A 25,636-nucleotide genomic window follows, 5' to 3' on the forward strand; every position below is an offset into this window, starting at 1 on the left:
ATATTTTTTTTGTAATGCACAATGGTAGTTTTCATGAATATAAATATGTACTTCATACACTTTGTTTGCTGTAGCCATGGAGTTGGTGAGCGTGCAAATAAAAATTATCTTTCCAAACAAAACTTTTTAATGAGCCACAGAAACAAATATTGTTTAGCTTTAGTGATGTGGAGGAGCTTTGTGTTTTCTACCATATTCATAAATCTATTCTTAATTAATCAGATGTGCCTAATGTAGCAATTTCTCAATTAGGTTGAAGCATTGCATCTTGTCTATAAGCGCCTTTTATATAGAAAATATATGTAGTTCTACCACAGTTTCTAACCTAGTTGGTTTCACTTTTTCTTGTAAATAAGTTTTTCGTTACCGTTCATATATATGCACCATATGATAAAAATGTAATTTTAGAATGATTAAATAATTCTTAGTTATGCTTGGTTACCAACTTAGGGTTAGGCCCATTACAAAATCGGTACTGTGAGGTGAGTAGCATGTTGGAGCCAGTTGCGGTATAAATAAGGGAGTAGCTTTTAGCACAAATGAAAGCTGCTGTGTTGCATCACTTTACAAGACCTATGCACATTTTGTAAAGCTATTCTCAGGACTTAACTGTGTAAATGTTCAAGCACAACAGGGATACTGAAAGCTCGGTTTGCTTACTACTACAGCAGCTTCTTAAGGAAGACAAATACTGTTTTAAAGTATAGAGTGTATTCTATTGCAAAAGAAGCTCATTACTGAACTACAGTAGTAGTTTTGCAGCTTGATATTTCTGGTAGATTTTCATGTGGCCCACTCTGTCCTCGTTTGGAGTTTAGAGGACAGTAAATGCATTCACACATCTGGAGTTTTATTTAGCATGCGCACACGAGGAGACAAAAAATGGAAGATGCCCTTAATATACTGGGTATGGTCTTCGGGGCTGATGTCACAGTGAGTCATTCCTGCTATGCCTATGGTTGACAAATTATTTTTGAGTTTTTCACAAAATCAAGATACAATTCTCTAACCCATCTGCTAGATGGTAGGGATTTGTATAGCATATGAATCTGTAAAATACATTATGGTGTAAAACATAATCTGTGGACAGGTAGCATTTTCCTAGAGGGGTTAAATGATCATCTGCAATTTCTTTGTGTTCATGTTCGATTATAAGTAGAGGTACTTAATCAGAACTACAGATTTTCTCCATATAAAATCAAAACACGGGTACCAATGTTAAACACTTTGAATACTGTATGTGCATTTTTATTAATGTAAAACTAGTGATGGTGTTATGATGGGGAAGCATAATTCACTTGTTTCTTATTTTAAACATGGACAGTGATTATTTTCCTTTTTTATAGATCACTTTAATGAGATGTACAAGATAACCCTTCATCACAATCAAACCCACTATGTTGTTCCGAAGGGTCAATATCTGCCCTATTTCAGTTTTGCCAAAGTAGCAAAGCGAGCAACAGAAGGTGCTTACAGTGAAAACTCGATTTTAAGACATGCTTCAGTTGCTAATAAATGGAAGACCATCCACCTGATCATGCATAGTGGAATGAACGCCACAGTGATCCAATTCAACTTCACCTTCCAAAACGAAAATAATGAAGAGTTCAAAATGCGGATAACTGTTGCTGTTGACACAATGCAAGAGCCTAAGCTCAACGCAACTGAAACTCCGAAGCAAGAAGCTGAGGTCACAAAATCAGCATCACCAGCACCTGAAGCCGAAGTCCTGTTTGAAGATATTCCTGAAGAAAATCGTTTTCCAAGATACAGACATGGGCTTTCTAGTACCGTTGCCATGATTCATGAAAACATGAGCATATCTTTCCCAAATCTATCCTACCTTCCTCAAGAAGTCCAATTTGCCCTGAAGTCCTTGGACACTGAGCTAGAAAATGGGGACCTTACAATAAAAGGATACCAGTTGTCAAAAGCTGCTCTGCTAAAGCCTTTTCAGAATACTTCTCAACAGAGAACAGAGAAGTCTTTGCAGAAGATTCATGGCATTGGTGAAAAACATTTGCAAGCGAATTTGGAAGGTGCTGCAGAGAACATTAGTAAGAATTTACAGAAGCCTTACAAAGACTTAATGGTGGGTGAAGCAGAAGTCTTGCCTGGGGAGAAGAAAATGCATGATCAGTCAAAATCTGTTTATTCAGTGGCGGGACATGAGGAAACTGAGCTGAAAGACACATCCCAAAAAAAAATTAATCACTCTGTTTCAAAATTTCAAAAAGATGGGAATAACATGGAATCTCTAGAAGGAAATATGGATGTGCTTGTGACAAAGCAAGTCTTGCAGTCCAGAGAGAAGAGAGATATTAAGAACAACAGGATAAAGGAGGATCATGCTCAAGGAGACACCATAGGAAATAATTTCGTGCCAATTAGAAAACTACAGTATTATGATGTTTATTATAAAGGATTTTTACCTTGGGAAAAAAAGAAGTATTTTCAGGATCTTCTTGATGTGAGTATAAGTTGGGAAGAATGTCCTGCTGAACGCTAAATTATTTGAATATCCAAAGTTCCCTTTTCTGCTCTACATTTTAACTGTTTTTCTCTGCTGTGTAAAGTACCAGATTAATTTGCCACAGCATTTGAAAAGCAATGGCCTTGCTAATCAGAAATGTCTTACCCCAAGACTGCAGTGCATTGCTTGTGTGTGTGTTATTGTGATACAAAGCCATTCATGGTTTCTTTGTGCAGCAGTAATGTCCATCAGGCCTGCTGGAATACAACGTGTACCAATGTTCTTTGTAATGCATGCCCCAATGTTAAAGAATACTGTTCTAATATAGTGTACACACCTACCTGCAGGATCCGGCTCTGTTGTCCCTCCATGAAAGTGTTGTGTTACTCCTAAATTATTGGTGTCACAAGGGGTGGATTTCCTAAGCTTCAAAAGGAAACTGACCTCTTGGGAGAAAAGGAACACTGGCAAGCATCTCTCATCCTTCCTCACTGAGTTATGCTCAATTAGACAAGAGCTTTAGGAATCATTGAAAAGCTGTTCAAGAATCTCTTATATGCTGATGATATAATAGAGCCCCACCGTGAGCACCCAAATCAGTAGATACTCATTTATTTATAATATTTTTGTTTAATGTATTATAATGTATTGTACACTACTAGTCTACGCATAATGTGAATAAGAATGAGAATGCTTGTAAATATTATGAAAAGCTCAGCAAGTAATATACAAATTAGGGTTAAGAATAAACACACCCAAATCATATTTCAACATACGTCTATTTTTAGTTTTTTGTTAAATAGTTTTTATTGAGGATAGGTAGGACACTAACAATCATAATAACAGGTGTAACATTGCAATATAACACTTACAAATCAGAGGTATTGTAATTTGTAAAATATGGAAAAAATGCTAAAAACTGTGAAATAAGAAAGAAGATTATTATTTAATATAAAAAGAGGGAAGAGAGAAAAATAAAAGAAGAAAGAAGGGGTTGAGTAGAAAGCAGATGTGGAAAAAAATAGAAGGAATTTATGGAAATAAAAAAAGATAGCTAATTAAGGTAATGGTCAGTGCAAAGATAGATAGTAAAGGGTAACCAATATAGATCCGATTTAATTGTATGGCGTAATGATAATGAAGCGACAGTAGATATTCTATGTTTGTCACAAATAAAATTCCACCATGTTAACTCTATGAACTTAGAGGCATTTTTCCAACATGATAGTATAACTTTAAAAGCAAGTGCAATAAAAAGAACCAATAACAAAGGTTTGGGGTGAAAGGTGTTTCAAGTCAGGCAACATACATCCTAGGAGAACATTTTGGATTGTTAACGATATATTACAATTGGAAGATATTTAAATATTTAGACCAATAGTTAGCCAAAAGTCAAATACCTGAGAACCACAATGAAGTGAGTTACAGTACCATTGGAAATGGAACACGATCAACATAGTAGGGAAGCAGACAAATCAAATTTGTAAATGCATTATAGAGTAATATTAGCTCTATTGTAAATAAAAAAAATAGAGATGGTGTAATATGTGCAGCTTTGGAAGTGTTGAAAGCTTTAAGTCAAGATGTATATCTGTACTGAACAGAGAATCATAAGGAAAGACCAGTTTCCCATAAAAGTTAAATCCGATTTTTTTGTGCATTGAGAAGTTGATGATACAAGTTTGTGTGTGTGTATATATATATATATATGGTAGCCAAAATCCTGGAGCGATCCTTCTCTAGATCCAAAGCAGGTACGGACCACAACGTGGAGAAAAGTTTATTTTTATTATTGCAGATTTAAATGTGCAAGTGCATATTTCGTTAAAAGCAAGTGCCCAGCCTGACGTGTTTCGAATGCCCAACGGCAGTCTTGATCACATGACGCGCTGGACCAATCAGTGCATATATATAGTGTCAAATCAAAAAGGCACAGAATACCATTTAAACGGAGTGCAAACATAGAAACAGGACTGTTTGTTTAACATACAAACATACCTATCACAATAGATCCTGCATATTGCTGTTCGCGTTTTTTTGTTGTTGTTGTTTGTGAACCCAAATACATTAATAAGAGCCTAGTGTTCCTTAATTTTTACTTCACAAACACAAATTATCCAAATACGCATAATCAAATTTTAGAGTATCTTGAAATACAATTTTTAGCATAGTGCTCATTGTCGAGATAAACTAACTAAAATATGCTTTAAATGCAGGCCTAATAACAACAAAATCTTTAGCACTCCTATTTTTCAGTCGTTAATAACATCAAATGGCATTTCTGAAAATTGTGCGAATAGTGCAAAAAAGTACTGGCATTAAAGTGCTTAGTTAAATAAAACATATATATATACAGTGGAATTCATAGCAGCTTTTGATTGATTGATTGATGGGAAACTTATATAGCGCAGCTATCGCCCTACGGGCATCTTGGCGCTTTAGACTGAAGAACCATACCAAAGAGGACAGAAGAGGAGCAGGGGGAGCGAACCGGGTTAGATTTTGGGATAGAGCCAGGTTTTAAGTCCCTTACGAAATTCAGTTAGAGAGTTACATTGTCTCAGATTCAGAGGAAGCTTGTTCCACATACCGGCAGCTACTACACTGAAGGCCCTTCCACCTACCCTGGAACGTTTGAATCTCGGGACTGTCAACAGGCCTGCAGTAGAGGAACGAAGCTGTCTGATTGGCAGATGACGGACAAACTTGTCCTGCATCGGGGCTGGGCCCAGTCCGTGCACTGCTCGGAAGGTCAGACACAGAGACTTAAAAGAGACCCTCTCCTTGACAGGGAGCCAGTGTAGGTCCCTCAGTGCTCCAGTGGCCGACGAACTGCGACGCCGATCGAGCACTAATTTAGCTGCTGCTGACTGTATCCTCTGCAGTCCCTGGAAGATGTACTGCGGAGCCCCCAAATAGAGGGAATTGCAGTAGTCCAGCCTGCTTAAAACCGTACTGCGTACTACCATAGCTCGTGACTCCCTGGGGAGTAGGGGTAGAATACTTCGAAGTAGTCGCAGCAGAGCGAAGCAGACTGAGGTGGTCTTACTAGCCTGGGATCCCATTTGAAGGTCATCATCAAGGATCACCCCAAGATTGCGTACCTTACTGACCGGTTTTAGGGGATCTTCCTCTGGAGAGAGTCTAAATTCAGAAGGTAGATGTTTTGGAATCCTAGTGGGAGAGCAGAAAACCACCTCAGTTTTACCACTATTGAACTGGAGAGAATTCCTTCTGAGCCAGTCCGTGGTCTGCTTCATGCATTGTAGGAACTGCTCCATAGGTAGTGCATCATCCCCTTCCAAGGAGAAGGCCAGCTGCGTGTCGTCAGCGTAGTTCACCAAGCTGACGCCAAAAGATTTAATTAGAGGGAACAGGGGCCGTAAGTAGATGTTAAAAAGGATGGGACTAATGGCAGAGCCCTGCGGCACCCCGTGTGCAACTGGAAACCGACTAGAGGAAAAAGGGGTCATGGTGACTACCTGCTGTCTGCCTTCTAGGTAGGATTGCAGCCATTGCAGCGCTCTTCCTTTAACACCTATCTGCCTTAGTCTCTCCACCAGGACTGGATGGCTCACCGTATCGAATGCTGCCGACATATCGAGGAGCACTAAAATCATGGCATTCCCGTTGTCGGCACGCATTCGAAGATTATCTAACATGGTGACCAGAGCTGTTTCAGTCCCGTGGCCAGGACGAAAGCCGAACTGATCCCTATCAAGCAGGAAATTCTCCTCCAGGAAGCAAGACAGTGTCTTGCTTACCGATTTTTCGAGAATTTTCACCGGGTAGGGCAGGAGTGAAATAGGCCTAAAGTTAGCAGGTACCAAAGGGTCCAGGTTAGGTTTCTTAATCAGTGGGGTTACCACTGCTAATTTCCAGCAGTCTGGAACCGATCCATCCATCAGGGACTGATTGCAAATCATTCTCATCCAAGGGAAGGTGTTACGCCCATGAAGTTTCCAGACTTTATGGGGGAGAGGGTCTAGAGGAGAGCCAGAAGACACACTTTCTATAAGACTATCAAAAGCCTCTTGAGAGAGTGGTTGGAAGCTGTCTAGAGCCGCGGTTAGCGAAGGGTCTGCGTCGGCCAGGCTGGTTATTTCCTCAGAGCCTTCCTGAGTAAAGTCATGTAATGTGTTGACAATGTTAGCAATTTTCTCCTGGAAGAAGGAGGCGATTTCATTGCACAGGGCTTGTGAGGGAGCTACTCTATTGTTCATACAGTCCGGAGAAGAGAGGTCACGGACTATCTTAAAAAGGGCTTTTGTCCCGTTGGAAGCCTGGGTAATGGAGCTCGCGTAGAAATCTGCCTTAGACCTCAGGATCAGAGCTTTGTATTGTAATTGAATCAGACGCAGGTCTGTCTTGTCGTCTTCGGCGTAATTTCTTCTCCATTTCCTCTCTGCTTGCCTTCGGGAGAGTTTAAGTTGATGCAGCTCCTCATTGTACCAAGGTGCTGATCTTTTCCTCACCTTCTTTAGTGACTTTATAGGAATGATGTAATCGAGGGTCTTAATGATCTGTGCAGTGAATGATCTATAATTTTCATCCACGGACAGGGCAGGGGAGAAGTGGCTGACTTCCGGTGATATAATTAAAGGGTCAGCTTTGGCCAATTTGGCCCACACTCTATCTTTCCTATAGGAGTACTGCTGGCTGGGCTTGTTCTTCCAACGGGGCAACACCAAGCTCAAATGTATGAGAGAGTGGTCCGTCCAGTTCAGGGGCGCAATATTTAATATCTTGGTTAAGGCCGGGTTGGCAAATACCAGATCCAAAATGTGCCCCTTCTGATGGGTAGGACTGGCCACCAGTTGGTGGAGATTTAAGTTAGAGCAGGTGTGCTGGAGGTCTCTCAGTTGGCTACTGAGGCCTCCATCCTCAGTAAGGTTAAAATCGCCTAGTATGATCATGTTGGTGTGGGCAAGTTTCAAGTTAATGATGGTGTCGGCGAGGAGATGAAATTGTGTTGTCGCACCCGGGGGCCTATAGCAAAGCATCCCTGTAAGTAAATTCCCACCGGGAGACTGTAGAGAAAAGCCCATACTCTCTATCCCCCCGACCTCGTCAATCTGAAAAGGTCTGAAATCTAGTGTGTCCTTAAATATCATGCCCACACCGCCCCCTCTACCCATGCCTCGGGGTTTGTGAAAGATTTTGTATCCACTGGGACAGGCCCCACTCAAGCCTACAGTGGACTCAGCCGTAGTCCATGTTTCTGTTATGAAGAGGGTGTCTAACTCCAGATCTTCCAGGAGGTCATGGACTTCCGAGGAGTGTTTTACTAGCGACCGGCTATTGATAAGTCCACACGAGAGGCTATCACCTATTGGGTTGGAGACCTTGGGTAGGTTCAATTGCAGTAGTTGTTCTCTGCTGTAGACCAGTCGTCCTGAAGGGCCATTTAAAAGGACAGCGCTACTGGCGCTGGGAGCGGCACGGGCGCGGACGGGCGCAGACGGGCTTGCCTCTGGCGCGCCTCCGGCGCGCTACCGGCGCGCCCGCTGCGCGCGCGCGCTGCGCGCCTGCATTGTGCGTGTTAAATAGGGGACGGAGTGTTCCCTGCACAGCTAGCACGTCTCCCAAAATGGCAGCTAGCAGTGGCAGGAGATCGAGTTCCCCACACCCAAGATGGCGCTGCGGGTTGAAAGGGTGATCGTCACGCTAAAAGCAGCGTGTGAAGGCAAATCATTTAATGTGCGGGTAAGCGGAACGTTTATGGCCTGCCTAGTTGTAAAATATATAAGGATTTTAGGTTGAAAGAGGGCAAGCTGCGACCAAAGCAGTAAATCAATAAATCAAAATAAAAGTGCAAGGTACACCGGCACCTCACAACACATTAAAAATACAACACAGGTTGCAGCAAACACTTTCCACTCACACGTCACTCTCGCTATTGTTCGTAGTCATCAGGGCTGCGCGCCTGCATTGTGCGTGTTAAATAGGGGACGGAGTGTTCCCTGCACAGCTAGCACGTCTCCCAAAATGGCAGCTAGCAGTGGCAGGAGATCGAGTTCCCCACACCCAAGATGGCGCTGCGGGTTGAAAGGGTGATCGTCACGCTAAAAGCAGCGTGTGAAGGCAAATCATTTAATGTGCGGGTAAGCGGAACGTTTATGGCCTGCCTAGTTGTAAAATATATAAGGATTTTAGGTTGAAAGAGGGCAAGCTGCGACCAAAGCAGTAAATCAATAAATCAAAATAAAAGTGCAAGGTACACCGGCACCTCACAACACATTAAAAATACAACACAGGTTGCAGCAAACACTTTCCACTCACACGTCACTCTCGCTATTGTTCGTAGTCATCAGGCTTTTAGTAGACGTCTCTTGTAATTTCTTATATTCCAATCTCTTGTAATTTCTTATATTCCAATCTCTTGGCAAGTCTATTAGTTGTATATATACACACACGTCCCAATCTCCAGATTGCTCTGTTTTGTAGCATCTATTGAGACAAAAAGTATATGTGTTTCATTGTTATTTTGGCAAACCATTGATGTTATATTTAGCAGCAAAACTTGTTAGCAGATATCATATTATCAAGATATAGAGAAAACTGTGGAACAATGTCCTACAGTTTAATGTACACTAGAAACAGGGGTACCCCAGTTTGGATAATAAGGAGAGCGAAGGGGAAAATAAGCTCATCAGTAACTCAAGAGAATAAGCTCTACCTTAACATATATCAATGGATCAAGGAGATCTCTCTGATTCAACAGCTAAATTTGCCACCATAAAGAGAGGAACACAAACACATAAATGGCAGAAGGGAATTGATGATGAAATTATGATATTTTTATTATTTTTTTTATATATAATACAAAAAATTCAATAAGTGAGTTTACAAATAGCTCTTAGATAGAAAATGAACAGTACAAAAAGTATGATAGTTGATAATGAAAAATACACAAAATAATCAAAAATGGGCCCCCATCAGGGATTGAAAAGAGTATATGTACAATTAAATGACAATCAAATAATCAGGCATACAATACATTCATACACAATCAATCTTAAATGGTAAAAACATACATTTACTCTTCTTAAAAGTTAAGGGAAAACAGGTGAGCAGAGGGAATAACTCCTCGTAGTGTAAGGGTGTCTAGGGTTAGGCACCACTGGCTCAAAAGGGGGGAATGCGCCAGATCAAAAGCAGTAGGACACGCCGACGCGCGTTTCGGTGCAATCACCCACTTAAATAGGGTGCCACCTTCTTCAGGGCGTTTTCTTTAATTTCAGGGGGCCTGCAGATACGTAACATATAAAAAAAGAAAATTAAGAGAAAAGGAATAAAAGAGAGAAATATATCAATATCAGAATAAATTTCAATACATAATTGGAACTCTAAGCTTCTACTAAATAGTAGGACAATGTTAAGGTAAATCAAATGCTGTAATGAAGCAAATTAATTCTCAGGTCGCAGATAGACCATACTTTGGGTGGCAAATAGGCATTCACATTAGATACAATATAGAATAAATGGATACTAAACATTTCGACCAAGGTTCAAAAGGCAATCTAAATCTAGAGAAAAAATTGCACCTCGTTGGTCATCTCACATGGGATGGACCACCCATGAGTGAACCAAAGACAGATCTAAGAAACTAAACACCAACAATATCAAAAAATTATACATTAGGGTGACGATCACTGCTAAGGGAGAATATAATGAGTTAATAAAGATGTTTGAGGTGTATTAAGGGGTCTCACCCAGCTCGAGTAGAGGCGAAACCTCAAGGATGGTTGCAATAGGTAGCAACAGATGCGAGGGATAGTTCCACTTGCGATGGGATTCTAAAAAGTGGGAACAATTAAAAAGTGAGACCAGATAAGTCACGGTGGAACTTGCTAGAAGTCCACTCTTGAAACCAGAGTAGAAGGACAAATGAGAGATTATGCTTGCCTTTCAATTTGGGCGGCTGAGAGAGTCATAGGATAAATCTTCAGAGTTCATGCAGATTCCACACGGTAAGTTGAAAGCGGTAATTGACTAGAAAATTCCTGTAGGGTTAAGAGTACAAACTGAATAGTGCTAACGATGATGTCAGCTCAAATAGAATAAGTGCGAAGAATCAATTCAAAGTAATAAATGAACAGCATGAGCTCGGTAAAATGTAACTAACAATGGAGAGATGATGGACCGGATAATTCGTTAAGTGCTGATAGTTAGTGGATGATAGTAATGAGACCAAGGAGTTTTACCTGGAGGCAAATATAAACAAAATAGAAAGGCGTCTGTGAGCTGAATAATAAAGGCTCTTGAATCCTGAGGGGAATGTCCCCTCGTGTTGAAAGGTCAGCTCCGTGACGTCCGGAGATAGCTGAGGAGAATGCATAAACAGGAGTTGATTACTAGATTATTAAAATCAAGTAAAACAGAAAAGTTGCCGGTAAGTGTTGACTAAACAGAGAAAATGGATTGCCAAAACGTTAAATATATTAATAAAGCAGTTTCGTAGTACCTTAGGAGGGGCTGTATGACAGGCAATGATGATAGTGTTCAAATCACGGTAGAAATGGTAAAGTGAAATCTCCGGGAGATGGCCACTCAATGGCGAATGATATTAGTAATCAAGAACGGTGACGCTGTCACAAAAAATAACAAAGAAACAAAATATAAACGAAGCATAATGTAAAAGGACCTCGCTAGCATAAAAGACTGTTGCACCATAAGCACGGGGGAGATGATGGACTGTAAAGCAGAATGCGATGTTAACAAACAACTCAAAATGATAAAGAGAATGTCTGCGCCGATGAGTAAATACCTCAATGTACGCTTCATGATGTCCAGAGCCGACGAGGGGCTCACCGGTCGAGGTTGAAGAGGACAAGTTGCCGTAGTCGGGAACCGCGGGAAACGCAGAGCGCAACGTCAACATTTTAAATATACCCGTCGGCCAATCACAGGACAGCATGGTCTCGACGAGCAGGGGCCAATCAGAGAGAGGCAATGCCCATGCCGAAATGAGTGAAGGCTTAAAGCTCAATCTTCGGGAATACAAAAAATCAAAGAGCCAGTCGGAAGAAAGCATTTGACATGCCGAAATGAGTAAAAGTTTCTGACTCGATTGACAGAAATGCAAAAGTCCGAGAAAAAGGTGTAATGAATAACTAGACAATGTCGAGTTATAACGTCATTTACGGAAGTAAACACATGGGGGTTTATTCTTCAGCCATGTTCCGATCAGTCATTGAATGCAAGGGCAAAGGCGCAATAATAGAACTAAGATGGAGAGATAGTCTGAGGAAACGCATAGTGTAAGAACCATATTGCGTGAGGCCAACATTGGCAAACAATGATATGACAGGGGAGGAACAGCAAGATGGAATTAATTAACAGCACAAAGTTGCCACACTGAAAGAAAACAAACAGATGGATTTATAAAATTGCGTTTTCCCATGGAAGGGATTCGTTCAGGCCGTTTTTCTGGGAGTCTAGAAGAAAAATCCAAAAAACTGGAGAAAGTAACCAAAATCCCAGTCTTCAACCTGTCGGCCCAAACCATGGACAACTCCACCGAAACCCTCCTCACGAGCTATGAACCTTAACAAATTCGAACTTATCAAGGATCTTCACGCATTTTTTCGTAAAATACGTCTTAAAATTTTCTTTCTAAACTCTATTGACTCTGTACCCAACGACAATTTATCAGGTCTCAAACCACCATCTAATTTCACACCCAACGTTGAACAAGTTGGCAAAGAAGTGGAATGCTTTGAAAAGGCGGTCCTCAATAAAGTCCACAAAGCTCTCAAATTTGTACCATATGCCTCTGACAACATACCCAAAGAAGAAAAACTGTCCCTTACCAAATTGAAACAGAATCCTGAAGTTACCATCAAACCCTGTGATAAGGGAGGGGGGATTGTCATTTTTAACACCTATGACTATAAATCTAAAATGAACAACCTATTGAACTCCCCCCAACACTATACCAAGATGCTGAATAACCCCGAACCCAAATTGAAAATGAGAATCCTTCAATTGGTAGAAACTGCCATTGCACGGGGAGAAATATGCCACCAAGAAGCAGAATTTCTCACCCCTACATTTACTAGGTTCCCCATCATCTATGGGGTTCCTAAGACACATAAAAATCAAACTGATCCTCCCCTTAGACCAATCGTTTCCACGATTGGGTCAGCGACAGAACCACTGTCGAAATACATTGACAAATTTCTCCAACCTATAGTGACTAATTTGGAATCTTATGTCAAAGACACTGGACATTTTATATCGAAGATCGAGGGACTCCAATTTAACCATCAAAGAGAATTCCTAGTATCGATGGATATCGAATCCTTATATTCTAATATCCCTCAAAAAGATGCCCTTACTGTCATCAAAGACATCTTGGAAACTCAAACGACATTACACAACAGCAATTTTCTCATTGACTGCCTTAGAACAGTGCTAGAGGATAACTACTTTGAATTTGATGGAGACATCTATCATCAAATTAAAGGAGTTAGCATGGGGGCCGCATGTGCCCCAAGTGTAGCCTGTCTATACATGGGGCACTTTGAAAAAAAGAACATCTACAATGAAGTGGCCCCATACTATGAGAATATTCGATACTGGGCACGGTTTATCGACGACATCTTTTTCGTGTGGCAGGGCGAAAGAGATGTCTTAGATGAATTCTTAACCTGGATCAATCTTGCTGATTCCAACCTGAAATTCACTGCCCAAATTAGCAACATCAGGTTGGAATTCCTGGACGTGGAAGTCAAACATGAAAATGACCAACTCAATGTCTCACTTTTCACCAAACCAACATCTAGGAATACCCTCCTTCACTTCGACAGTTTCCACCCGTCCAGTCAAAAGAACAGCATTCCATTTGGTCAGTTTCTTCGGTTGCGCAGAAATTGTACCTCTGTTCAAGATTATCTTCATCATTCAGAAACCATGAAACTTAAATTTATCCAAAGAGGATACCCCAAGAAAGTAGTACGCGATGCCTTTAAACGAGCGCGCTACTACAACCGAGACGCTCTGTTTACCCCTAAAGAGAAAAAACAAACAGAACAACTGATCTGTATTACCAAACATTCGGTACTTAACAAAATCCGACACATTGTAAACTCCCAATGGCATCTACTCAATCTTGATGCCAACTCACCCAGGATTCCCAAACCACTATTTGCCTTTAGACGCAATACAAATTTGAGGAATCTATTGGTCAAGGCCAAATACAACAGTCCCAAGCCATCACTTGTACAACGATCCATCACGGGCAACCAACCGGTCCGAGGCCACCACAAATGTGGAACATGTCATGCATGTGCGAACACCATGGTTGGCGAGAGGATCAACTTCCGCCATCGCTCAGTTGAACTGGGAGAAATGACCAACTGCCGAACCACCAACTGTATCTACGTTATCCTGTGCCCGTGTGAATTACCCTATGTTGGGGAAACGGGTAGGGAATGCAGGATACGTATTGGTGAGCACAAATCAAACATCAGACGGAACAACCTCTCAGCCCCACTCGTTTCCCAATGGAAAGAGGCCGGTCACATTGAAAGCGATTTACGCTATGCAATCCTGGAAAAAATTCAGTACCACAAGGGCGCCAATATCACCAATATCCGTAAGAAACGGGAGGTTTTTTGGATTTTTCTTCTAGACTCCCAGAAAAACGGCCTGAACGAATCCCTTCCATGGGAAAACGCAATTTTATAAATCCATCTGTTTGTTTTCTTTCAGTGTGGCAACTTTGTGCTGTTAATTAATTCCATCTTGCTGTTCCTCCCCTGTCATATCATTGTTTGCCAATGTTGGCCTCACGCAATATGGTTCTTACACTATGCGTTTCCTCAGACTATCTCTCCATCTTAGTTCTATTATTGCGCCTTTGCCCTTGCATTCAATGACTGATCGGAACATGGCTGAAGAATAAACCCCCATGTGTTTACTTCCGTAAATGACGTTATAACTCGACATTGTCTAGTTATTCATTACACCTTTTTCTCGGACTTTTGCATTTCTGTCAATCGAGTCAGAAACTTTTACTCATTTCGGCATGTCAAATGCTTTCTTCCGACTGGCTCTTTGATTTTTTGTATTCCCGAAGATTGAGCTTTAAGCCTTCACTCATTTCGGCATGGGCATTGCCTCTCTCTGATTGGCCCCTGCTCGTCGAGACCATGCTGTCCTGTGATTGGCCGACGGGTATATTTAAAATGTTGACGTTGCGCTCTGCGTTTCCCGCGGTTCCCGACTACGGCAACTTGTCCTCTTCAACCTCGACCGGTGAGCCCCTCGTCGGCTCTGGACATCATGAAGCGTACATTGAGGTATTTACTCATCGGCGCAGACATTCTCTTTATCATTTTGAGTTGTTTGTTAACATCGCATTCTGCTTTACAGTCCATCATCTCCCCCGTGCTTATGGTGCAACAGTCTTTTATGCTAGCGAGGTCCTTTTACATTATGCTTCGTTTATATTTTGTTTCTTTGTTATTTTTTGTGACAGCGTCACCGTTCTTGATTACTAATATCATTCGCCATTGAGTGGCCATCTCCCGGAGATTTCACTTTACCATTTCTACCGTGATTTGAACACTATCATCATTGCCTGTCATACAGCCCCTCCTAAGGTACTACGAAACTGCTTTATTAATATATTTAACGTTTTGGCAATCCATTTTCTCTGTTTAGTCAACACTTACCGGCAACTTTTCTGTTTTACTTGATTTTAATAATCTAGTAATCAACTCCTGTTTATGCATTCTCCTCAGCTATCTCCGGACGTCACGGAGCTGACCTTTCAACACGAGGGGACATTCCCCTCAGGATTCAAGAGCCTTTATTATTCAGCTCACAGACGCCTTTCTATTTTGTTTATATTTGCCTCCAGGTAAAACTCCTTGGTCTCATTACTATCATCCACTAACTATCAGCACTTAACGAATTATCCGGTCCATCATCTCTCCATTGTTAGTTACATTTTACCGAGCTCATGCTGTTCATTTATTACTTTGAATTGATTCTTCGCACTTATTCTATTTGAGCTGACATCATCGTTAGCAGTATTCAGTTTGTACTCTTAACCCTACAGGAATTTTCTAGTCAATTACCGCTTTCAACTTACCGTGTGGAATCTGCATGAACTCTGAAGATTTATCCTATGACTCTCTCAGCCGCCCAAATTGAAAGGCAAGCATAATCTCTCATTTGTCCTTCTACTCTGGTTTCAAGAGTGGACTTCTAGCAAGTTCCACCGTGACTTATCTGGTCTCACTTTTTAATTGTTCCCACTTTTTAGAATCCCATCGCAAGTGGAACTATCCCTCGCATCTGTTGCTACCTAGCGCAACCATCCTTGAGGTTTCGCCTCTACTCGAGCTGGGTGAGACCCCTTAATACACCTCAAACATCTTTATTAACTCATTATATTCTCCCTTAGCAGTGATCGTCACCCTAATGTATAATTTTTTGATATTGTTGGTGTTTAGTTTCTTAGATCTGTCTTTGGTTCACTCATGGGTGGTCCATCCCATGTGAGATGACCAACGAGGTGCAATTTTTTCTCTAGATTTAGATTGCCTTTTGAACCTTGGTCGAAATGTTTAGTATCCATTTATTCTATATTGTACCTAATGTGAATGCCTATTTGCCACCCAAAGTATGGTCTATCTGCGACCTGAGAATTAATTTGCTTCATTACAACATTTGATTTACCTTAACATTGTCCTACTATTTAGTAGAAGCTTAGAGTTCCAATTATGTATTGTAATTTATTCTGATATTGATATATTTCTCTCTTTTATTCCTTTTCTCTTAATTTTCTTTTTTTATATGTTACGTATCTGCAGGCCCCCTGAAATTAAAGAAAACGCCCTGAAGAAGGTGGCACCCTATTTAAGTGGGTGATTGCACCGAAACGCGCGTCGGCGTGTCCTACTGCTTTTGATCTGGCGCATCCCCCCCTTTTGAGCCAGTGGTGCCTAACCCTAGACACCCTTACACTACGAGGAGTTATTCCCTCTGCTCACCTGTTTTCCCTTAACTTTTAAGAAGAGTAAATGTATGTTTTTACCATTTAAGATTGATTGTGTATGAATGTATTGTATGCCTGATTATTTGATTGTCATTTAATTGTACATATACTCTTTTCAATCCCTGATGGGGGCCCATTTTTGATTATTTTGTGTATTTTTCATTATCAACTATCATACTTTTTGTACTGTTCATTTTCTATCTAAGAGCTATTTGTAAACTCACTTATTGAATTTTTTGTATTATATATAAAAAAAATAATAAAAATATCATAATTTCATCATCAATTCCCTTCTGCCATTTATGTGTTTGTGTTCCTCTCTTTATGGTGGCAAATTTAGCTGTTGAATCAGAGAGATCTCCTTGATCCATTGATATATGTTAAGGTAGAGCTTATTCTCTTGAGTTGTTGATGAGCTACAGTTTAATGTATACAGAACTAGCGCTTAAAAACCGGCAAAAGCCCCGTAATACTCAGTAAAATCGAGGGGAAACCCCCCCAATAAAACCCAGTAAAACCAAAACCTCACCAGATAAAAAACGCCACCACAGCAGCTCATAGCAATTGTTGAGCCACAGTAAAACCTGTAAAATCATATATTTTAGCAGCCATTAGATTAAAGTGCATACATTTTCATAAATTAATGATGATAAAATAAATAAAATCCCAGAGCTTAAGAACCGGCAATATACTCCACTAAAACCAGATAAAAACCTAGGAAAAACCAGATTAAAACCCAGCTGAAGCAGGAATAAAAACAATTAAAAAGCAAACTGAGATTTCATCATAATTACCATCCCCATCAACAGTATTCATAAAAAGTTGTGCAAATCATCACTGTTGTTGAGGCCATTCGGCATTTTAGTATCGAGTAACATGATATATTCTGATTCCACCTGTTTCAATCTTTTTTCTCTGATACCGCCTCTGATGTTTTTGGGTACTGAGCTGATAACATAGTATCTGAGGTCATTAAGACCATTGTTGTGTACTCATTTTAGATGTCGCACCACAGAATAGTTGGAGTCTGAATTGACCACCGCTCTAAGATGTTGTAAAATTCTGTTGAAAACTTGCAATTTAGTGCTGCCGACATATAATAGCTGGCAAGTGCACTCTAAGATATAAACTGCATAATCAGTTCTGCAAGTGTAGTGTCCCTGTATTTTGACAGGATCAGAGCTAAAAGCAGTAATATATTCAGAATTTTTTTTTCCGAATTTACAAGCGCGACATGAACTAAACTTGGAAAAACCTGGTCTAGCTGTTAGCCAGGTATTGGAAGTATTAACCTCAGGACTATTTCTTACAAGTGCATCCCTCATCGAGGGCGCCCTTCTGAATGTTAACAGGGGAAGTTCTGGCAAGATTCGTGACATAGTAATATCTGACAGAATTATCGGACGGTTTTTGTATAGAATCTTGCGTAACTGTCTCTCCTGTTTGCAATAGTTAGTTATCAATCTAATGTTATCAACTGATTCGAAAATATTGGTATCAGTATCATCGTTAATCTGCCTTACTGGTAATTGAATCTCAGGTGTTGTAAGCAGCTGAATATCCCTGTTAACACTGTTTGCCTTGTCTCGAGCTATTTTGAGATCAGTGGCCTTATATCCTCTGTTTAAAAGTCTTTCAAAAGTTTCTGCCTGGCACATTTCAAGATCATCTTCATGGCTACAGATACGTTTAATTCTAAGAAATTCTCCAAAGGGGATACTACAAATGAGATGGTGAGGATGTGAACTTTTTGCATGAAGCACAGAGTTCCCAGCTGTTGACTTTCTGTGCAATCTAGTATGTATAGTATCTTCTCTTATATAGATTTCAACATCCAAGAATTGTACCTTCACATTGAATCTTAAGTTCACATGTGACATTAGCAATGTATTCTCATTAATTGCATCTACAAAGTTAATGGCTGATTCAATAGAGCCCTTCCAAATCAGACACATATCATCAATAAATCTCCACCAGTGGAGAACATGCTGTTCAAAAATAACTTTGTGAGTGACCTTCAGGACATGCTCCTCCCACCAGCCCACGTGTAAACATATATATATATATATATATATATATATATATATATATATATATGTGTGTGTGTGTGTGTATATATTTCAACAATAATTTCTGTCCTCCTCAATCTGGTATAAGTTTCTTAAAATTTGTCATAAATCCTTTTACTTTAAACACTGGAAACAATGAGTGTTATATTTGTTCACCAACTGATATGGGGTGGTTCTGCTATACCCTTTCCTCGATTGCAAGCACAATACAACTTGCCAATCGCTTTTTTCAAAGAACCTGATTTACTATCTTCTGCTATCTATTCCTTTTTAACTACTCACAACTTCCATCCTCAGCCAGTATGGGACTACAAGTTTTCCAGACTTGTGGTAATGGTTTATTGCAGTGCCTTATGGGATTTGTCGGGAATGCTTATGCATTTAGACTTCCTGTCCGTAAAGGGGTCCAACCATAGATTGAAATCACCTGCTATAATAATATTGGGATTTATCAATAAAAGTAAGTTTTACTTTGATACTTTGCCAGAAGCCGGAAGTCAGGATCAGGTTAAAGTGGGCCATAAATATTGAATAGAGAAATACTTTTATCGCAAATAGTAGCAGTGATCAATACCCATCATCCATTAGTATCACATTCAGTAGACAAAATCAGAATTTTTAATGATTTATTAACATAGGATGGCAACACCTCCCTTGTAATTTATAGCTGGAGAGAAAAATACCTGACCAACTCATTAAGGTTTCAAGTTAAGTGATTCTGCATCATTACAATGATTTTTCTGTAAAAATGGCAATATGTGGCTTGGACAAATGAGAAAGTACCCTTTGTCTTTTAACTAGATATCCCAGACCACAAATGTTCCACGAGACAATGTTAAATATAATGGGGAACAAAACCGTTCCAAGACCAAAGAGCACAAAACCGCTCTACAGTCGGTGCCACGCAAGCATTCGGAACCGAAAACATTGGCACCGAAGGACATGCCTCCCGCAGAAGAGCTTTTTAAGCCAGATCCCACCCAAAGACTCTTCTTAAAGATTCAAAGACTGGTCAGCTGATTCTCAGTTCCAAAAAGAAACCACTGGACTCGCCTACACCGGCTCCAGCACCTAAAAAGAGGGACATTGCGACATCTCCTCTCAGGATCCCTTCTCCACCTCCTCCTCCTCCTCCTCCTCCACCACATCACTCCTCCACCAGTGAACGATGATGACACTTCTGATGACACAGGGGAGGGTGCAGATGATGAGCCACTAGAAGACCCTAGTCCACCTCATACCCCAGACCCCTGGGACGATTACAATACACCGGATGTCCCTAATGTGCCACAGGATGACAAATATCCCTCTAGACCCTCCCCTCCAGAGGATACCATGGGCTTCAATCAGCTCGTTCACAGAGATGCACAGTACCACGGGGCTGACTTGCATACAGACCCTGTGGATGAGGATTTTTTAATGGATACTTTTGACATCTCACAAAAGACCACCTCCATCTTACCCATGCTGAAAGGGGTAATTAAACATGCACCTGAAGTGTTTAAAGACCCCGTTAGGGCTAGGGTTATCAACCCAAGGATAGAAAAGAAATATAAAGCTGCCCCAACAGACCCAGCATACATTAGGCCACGTTCCGTTGGATTCGCTAGTAGTCTCCAACGCCAGGAAGAGAGCTAACTCTCAAACGTCAGGGGATGCTCCACCTCCCGACAAGGAGTCCAAACTGTTGGACGCTTCCGTTAAACGCACAGCATCTCAAGCAGCTAACATATGGCGTATCGCCAACACTCGAGCCTTGTTAGCTAGGTATGAAAGGGCGTACTACGACCAGTTAGAGTTCCTATTGCAGCACCTGCCCGACAAATGTAAAAACAGGGCTAACGACCTCATACAAGAGGGTAAGCTCATCACTAACACCTCCATTCGCTGCGCTCTAGACGTGGCAGACACCGCCTCCCGAGCCATAAACACAAGTGTCCTCCTGCGTAGACACGCTTGGCTACACATTTCCGGTTTTAAACCCGAAGTACAAACTTCCATTCTCAATCAGCCATTTGACCAGGAACACTTGTTCGGACCTACCATGGACTCATCTCTCGAGAAGACACGGCTAAATCAATGGGAGCCTTGCAATCGCAAGCTCCCAGATGCTCCTTTTGGCGTTCCTCTTACAGAGGCAACTCCCAGAGGTTATTCCTCAGACAACCCCTCCACGTCTTACAAGACTCCCACCCAAACCACATTCACCAAGGGTTACCAGAGAGGAGGCTGCAGAGTCAATAATAACAAAGGTAGAGGCAGAACCAACAAAAACCGCTCAGCCTCCACCCTTACCCAATGACTTCCCTCCACTACCCCCGGACCATCCTACACCTGTCGGGGGAAGATTATTATAGTTCCTTCCTGTCTGGAACACCATCACCACAGACAGGTGGGTGAGGCAAATAGTTCAAACAGGTTACTGTCTGGAACTCACCTCCACTCCCCCAACCATACCACCCATACAGTACCCAATGTCATTAGAACATTTATCACTTCTAAAGCAGGAGGTAATCTCCCTCCTACAAAAACATGCAATAGAACCAGTCCCCCTGCATTAGCAAAACACAGGAGTCTACTCCCTGTATTTTCTCATCCCAAAAAAGGACGGATCTCTGAGACCTATTCTAGACCTCAGACCCCTAAATCGCTACATACACTCAGACCACTTTCACATGGTCATGCTTCAACAAGTCCTTCCTCTACTGTCCCAAGGCGACTTCCTTGCCACTCTAGATCTCAAGGACGCCTACTTTCATATTCTCATTCACACCTCTCACACAACATATCTCAGGTTTGTAGTGGAAGGCCAGCACTACCAATTCAAAGTACTAACTTTCGGAGTCACCACAGCACCCAGAGTATTCACCAACTGTCTGGCAGTAGTTGCAGCTCACCTGATAAGACAACACATTCACGTCTTCCCATATTTGGACGATTGGCTCTTAAAAGCCAACTCATAAAATCAGTGTGTACGTCACATTCACGCAACAATCCAGCTACTCCACGACTTAGGATTCACAGTAAACACGCAAAATCTCATCTACAACCGTCCCATATACAACAGTACCTCGGTGCCACAATAGACATCTCCAAAGCAGTTGCTTACTCCAGTCCGGCCAGGATAGCAAGTCTACAAAAACTCCTAACAAAATGTCAGCCGCAACACACTCTTCCAGCTCGAGTGTTCATGCAGCTCATAGGGATGTTGGCCTCTTGCATATTCATAGTACTTCACACAAGACTCCAAATGCGTCCTCTGCAGGAGTGCTTAGCACGTCAGTGGAACCAAGCTCAAGATCAGCTAACAGATCTGGTGTTGGTGGAAGGCCGCACTTATCGCTCTCTGCAGTGGTGGAACACAAAAAACCTTTCCATAGGGTGTCTGTTCCTGGAGCCGGTTCCACAGATTGTGTTAACAGCGGACGCATCGCTCTTTGGCTGGGGAGCTCATCTATTATATGTGCAGGGCACATGGACTCCACAACAAAAGTTACTCCACATCAATCTCCTGGAGTTACTAGCGGCCCTAAAAGCATTCCAGAATCAAATATCGGGCAAAGCTGTCCTAGTCCGCACCAACAACATGACAGCCATGTATTACATACAGAAACAGGGCGGGACACATTCCCTACAGCTCTCCCAACTAGCACAAAGCATTTGGAGATGGGCTATTCCTCAAAACCTTTTTCTCCTAGCCCAACATGTTCCAGGAGTCCAGAACAGCATTGCCGATCTGTTAAGTCATCAAACGCAACAGATTCACAAGTGGGAACTTCATCCACAAGTTCTCCAACCCTTTTTCCAGTTGTGGGGGCAGCCAGAGATAGACCTCTTCGCCACACATGAAAATGCCAAATGCCCAAACTTCGCCACCAGATATCCACACCCATTGTCCAAGGGCAATGCGAAATGGATGAATTGGTCAGGCAGATTTGCGTACGCTTTTCCGCCTCTCCCACTCATCCCGCTAGTAGTGCGCAAACTGCAGCAACATTCACTAACCCGCATCCTATTTTTTTCAAGAGAAAGTGGAAGGTACACTCGTAGCGAAGTCAGGCACGTATGCAGTAATTCCCAAAAATATTTCTTTTATTCAATCAGTCTTTAAAACCGCCACACAGCCAACGCGTTTCATTCCCAGTAGTGCCACAAGGGAACTTTATCAGGGCTGTAACAATTATAGACAAAACATAACTTTACCAAAACGTAACCAACATTAAAAAAATTACAGGTTCTACACAATGAACCACAGACTCATATATAAAAGATTTTTTTCACATAAATATTACAAAGATATGTACATAACAATAAGAACCACACAAATTACACAAAACTATATATATAACACATTAACATGTTGAATACAAATATATAAATTTCCTAAACATAAAATAGCATATGCATAAAAAACAAACAGGAGAGAAAAGCCATACCAAAACTAATGGCATGACCATATGATAAAAGGTTTTTGAAAAGAAGGGGAGAGAAGGAAAAAGATGGGGGTTGCAGAATATCATATCTCAGAAAGCTGTTTTTCCTAAAAAGAACAGGACCACGACGTAAATGATGCTATAAAAATAAATGCAAGCTTGAGAAAAGCACCGATATCAATTTGAATAAAAGATTGTGGCTATTTCTCACCTCTTGAGTATCCAGGACCACGACGTAAATGATGCTATAAAAATAAATGCAAGCTTGAGAAAAGCACAGATATCAATTTGAATAAAAGATTGTCGCTATTTCTCACCTCTTGAGTATCCAACCAATCAGTGGTGATTGACAAATATGTTAGATGAAGTAATAACTCAAAAGGCACAGTCTGCCTGAGACAAGGAGTATATAATAGAGGTCTAATATGAGGAAAAGCTACAATTAAGATGCTAGAAATAGAAAATCCACTTGAAACATCTACTATATCTCATGATCCATGTGGACATTCAAAGTGAGAGCAAAGCTCCGATCGTTAGAATAACAGTGAAAGACACTCATGTAAGTACCCAGTATATCAAGGTCAATAAGAAATGCAAAAAGAAAATAGTGCCCCTAACGTGAAAATAACACTAATGATTTTAAAAAAAGAGAGAGACAAGAACTAACCTAATGACAAACCCAAGTCCGCATCGCTATATAATGTATACGAAAGTCGATACTGATAATAGAAGGATAATGGCTCCAAAGGTAGACTCACCTCTCACTAAAAGATTTTTTATTATTATTATTGTAGAAGTATCTCAAGGAATCCTGAATGGTAATGGGCGGGGTTCAGGTCACCGCTTATTTGCCAAACGATCCTGGCATGTATTCTGTTAGGTAAAGAAAGTGTGAATTTTGTAAACAGCACTGAATGTGCCATTACATCGAGGTTAACTTAAAATTGCATATGGTGATCACACTCCACAAAAGGGGTGCGGTATCCATATTAGGTACAAAAAGCATAAATATCATGAATCATATAAATGGAAAACTCGACATCGTGACCCTTATCTAACATGTCCTATACGGAACAGTGACAGTAAGAGAAAACGAATCCAGTACCCGAGGGAAACTCTCATCATGCTGTGGCATATCCTGGATGTCAGTTAGTAATTACGGGGAAAACGGGTCATCTCCTCCTAGCGCGCTTCCTTTCGAAATCAGGAATGGTATTACCCTCTTGCCAAATAATGCAAAGGGCAATTACGCAAAATCGGCATCATGACCCTTATCTACCATGTCCTATAAGGAGCAGTGACAGTAAGAGGAATGAATCCAGTACCCGAGAGAAACTCATCATGCTGTGGCACATCCTCGATGTCAGTTAGTAATTTCGGGGGAAACGGGTCATCTCCTCCGTAGAGCGCTTCCTTTAGAAATCAGAAAAGGTATTGACTTCTTGCCAGAAAAAAGGCGCAATTACGCACAATTTGAACTCCGATGAAGGTACGCCGCGTCCTGGTTATCAGTTTATGAATATGGATGCACTCCCTTAATCTTTTGCCAAATAAACGGCTAACCTGAAACAATCATGTGCTATAGAGCAAACTTAGCTTCTTGGTTAAAAGGGATAGATGCAATGTCCCAGAAAGACCACAATGAGATATGTAAAACCATAAAAAATTAACAGAGAATAAGCGAAAAAAAAAAGATTTCCCTGTGTGTAACTTAAACATTGTCCTCACAAGACTAATGGGTCCGCCTTTTGAACCTCTGCACAAATGCGAACTACAGTTTCTAACATGGAAAGTTGCTTTCCTAGTAGCCATTACTTCCCTTAGAAGAGTCAGTGAGCTACAAGCACTAACTATTCAAGAACCGTTCTTACAACTCCATCATAATAAAGTTGTTCTCAGAACCAATCCAAAATTCCTGCCTAAAGTTATTTCTCCCTTCCACCTCAACCAATCTTTCGAGTTGCCCGTATTCTTCTCGCAACCACAGACGGTTGCAGAAAGAGCTCTTCACACTCTAGATGTTAAAAGAGCACTGCTTTATTACATTGAAAGAACAAAACCTTTTTGTAAGACCAAACAACTTTTCGTGTCCTTCTCACCACCACATAAAGGCAACCCCATATCCAAATCTGGCATAGCGAGGTGGATTGTCAAATGCATACAGATTTGCTTTCACTAAGCTAAACGCACCTTATCTGTTCCTCCTAGAGCCCACTCTACTTGAAAGATAGGGGCTTCAATGGCATTTTTAGGAAACATTCCCACTACTGCAACAGATACTGGTGGTCGCCGCTAGAGGTGGGTACTGCTATACAATCTATGCTCAGTGTATGATCTGCAGCTCATATGCCTTGAACGGAAAATGCTACTTAACAGTATGCATCTGTTCTTGACATGTAGAGCTGCTGATCCACACACGCCCGCCCGCCTCCCCAGCTACCTTTATCTGTTCCAGTATTATCTTATTTAGATACAGCATACATGGGCATCTTATCTGTTTCTCACAAAACTCCATCATTTCCCTGCTGGCGAAAAACAATCTGAAGATGGAGCCGATGCCAATGCGCACTATCATCCAAAGGAGGAGTCATCTACCTCATGACTTCCAAAGACTTTTCCAAAACAAAAACAAGTGCAAACATCCGGA

At 41.1% G+C, this 25,636-nt stretch overlaps 1 protein-coding gene across 1 annotated transcript in view; it reads left to right on the forward strand.

Moving 5' to 3' along the window:
- The window catches only part of GNPTAB (N-acetylglucosamine-1-phosphate transferase subunits alpha and beta), a 644,942-nt gene that overhangs the window by 407,713 nt on the left and 211,593 nt on the right, over positions 1-25,636 (forward strand). Inside the window, exon 13 of the mRNA XM_085653265.1 lies at positions 1,347-2,470. Coding sequence (XP_085509391.1) covers positions 1,347-2,470 — 1,124 coding nt within the window. The remainder of the gene's footprint in view (positions 1-1,346; positions 2,471-25,636) is intronic.

Source organism: Triturus cristatus, chromosome 4_1, assembly GCF_964204655.1.
Source record: "Triturus cristatus chromosome 4_1, aTriCri1.1, whole genome shotgun sequence".
NCBI lineage: Eukaryota > Metazoa > Chordata > Amphibia > Caudata > Salamandridae > Triturus > Triturus cristatus.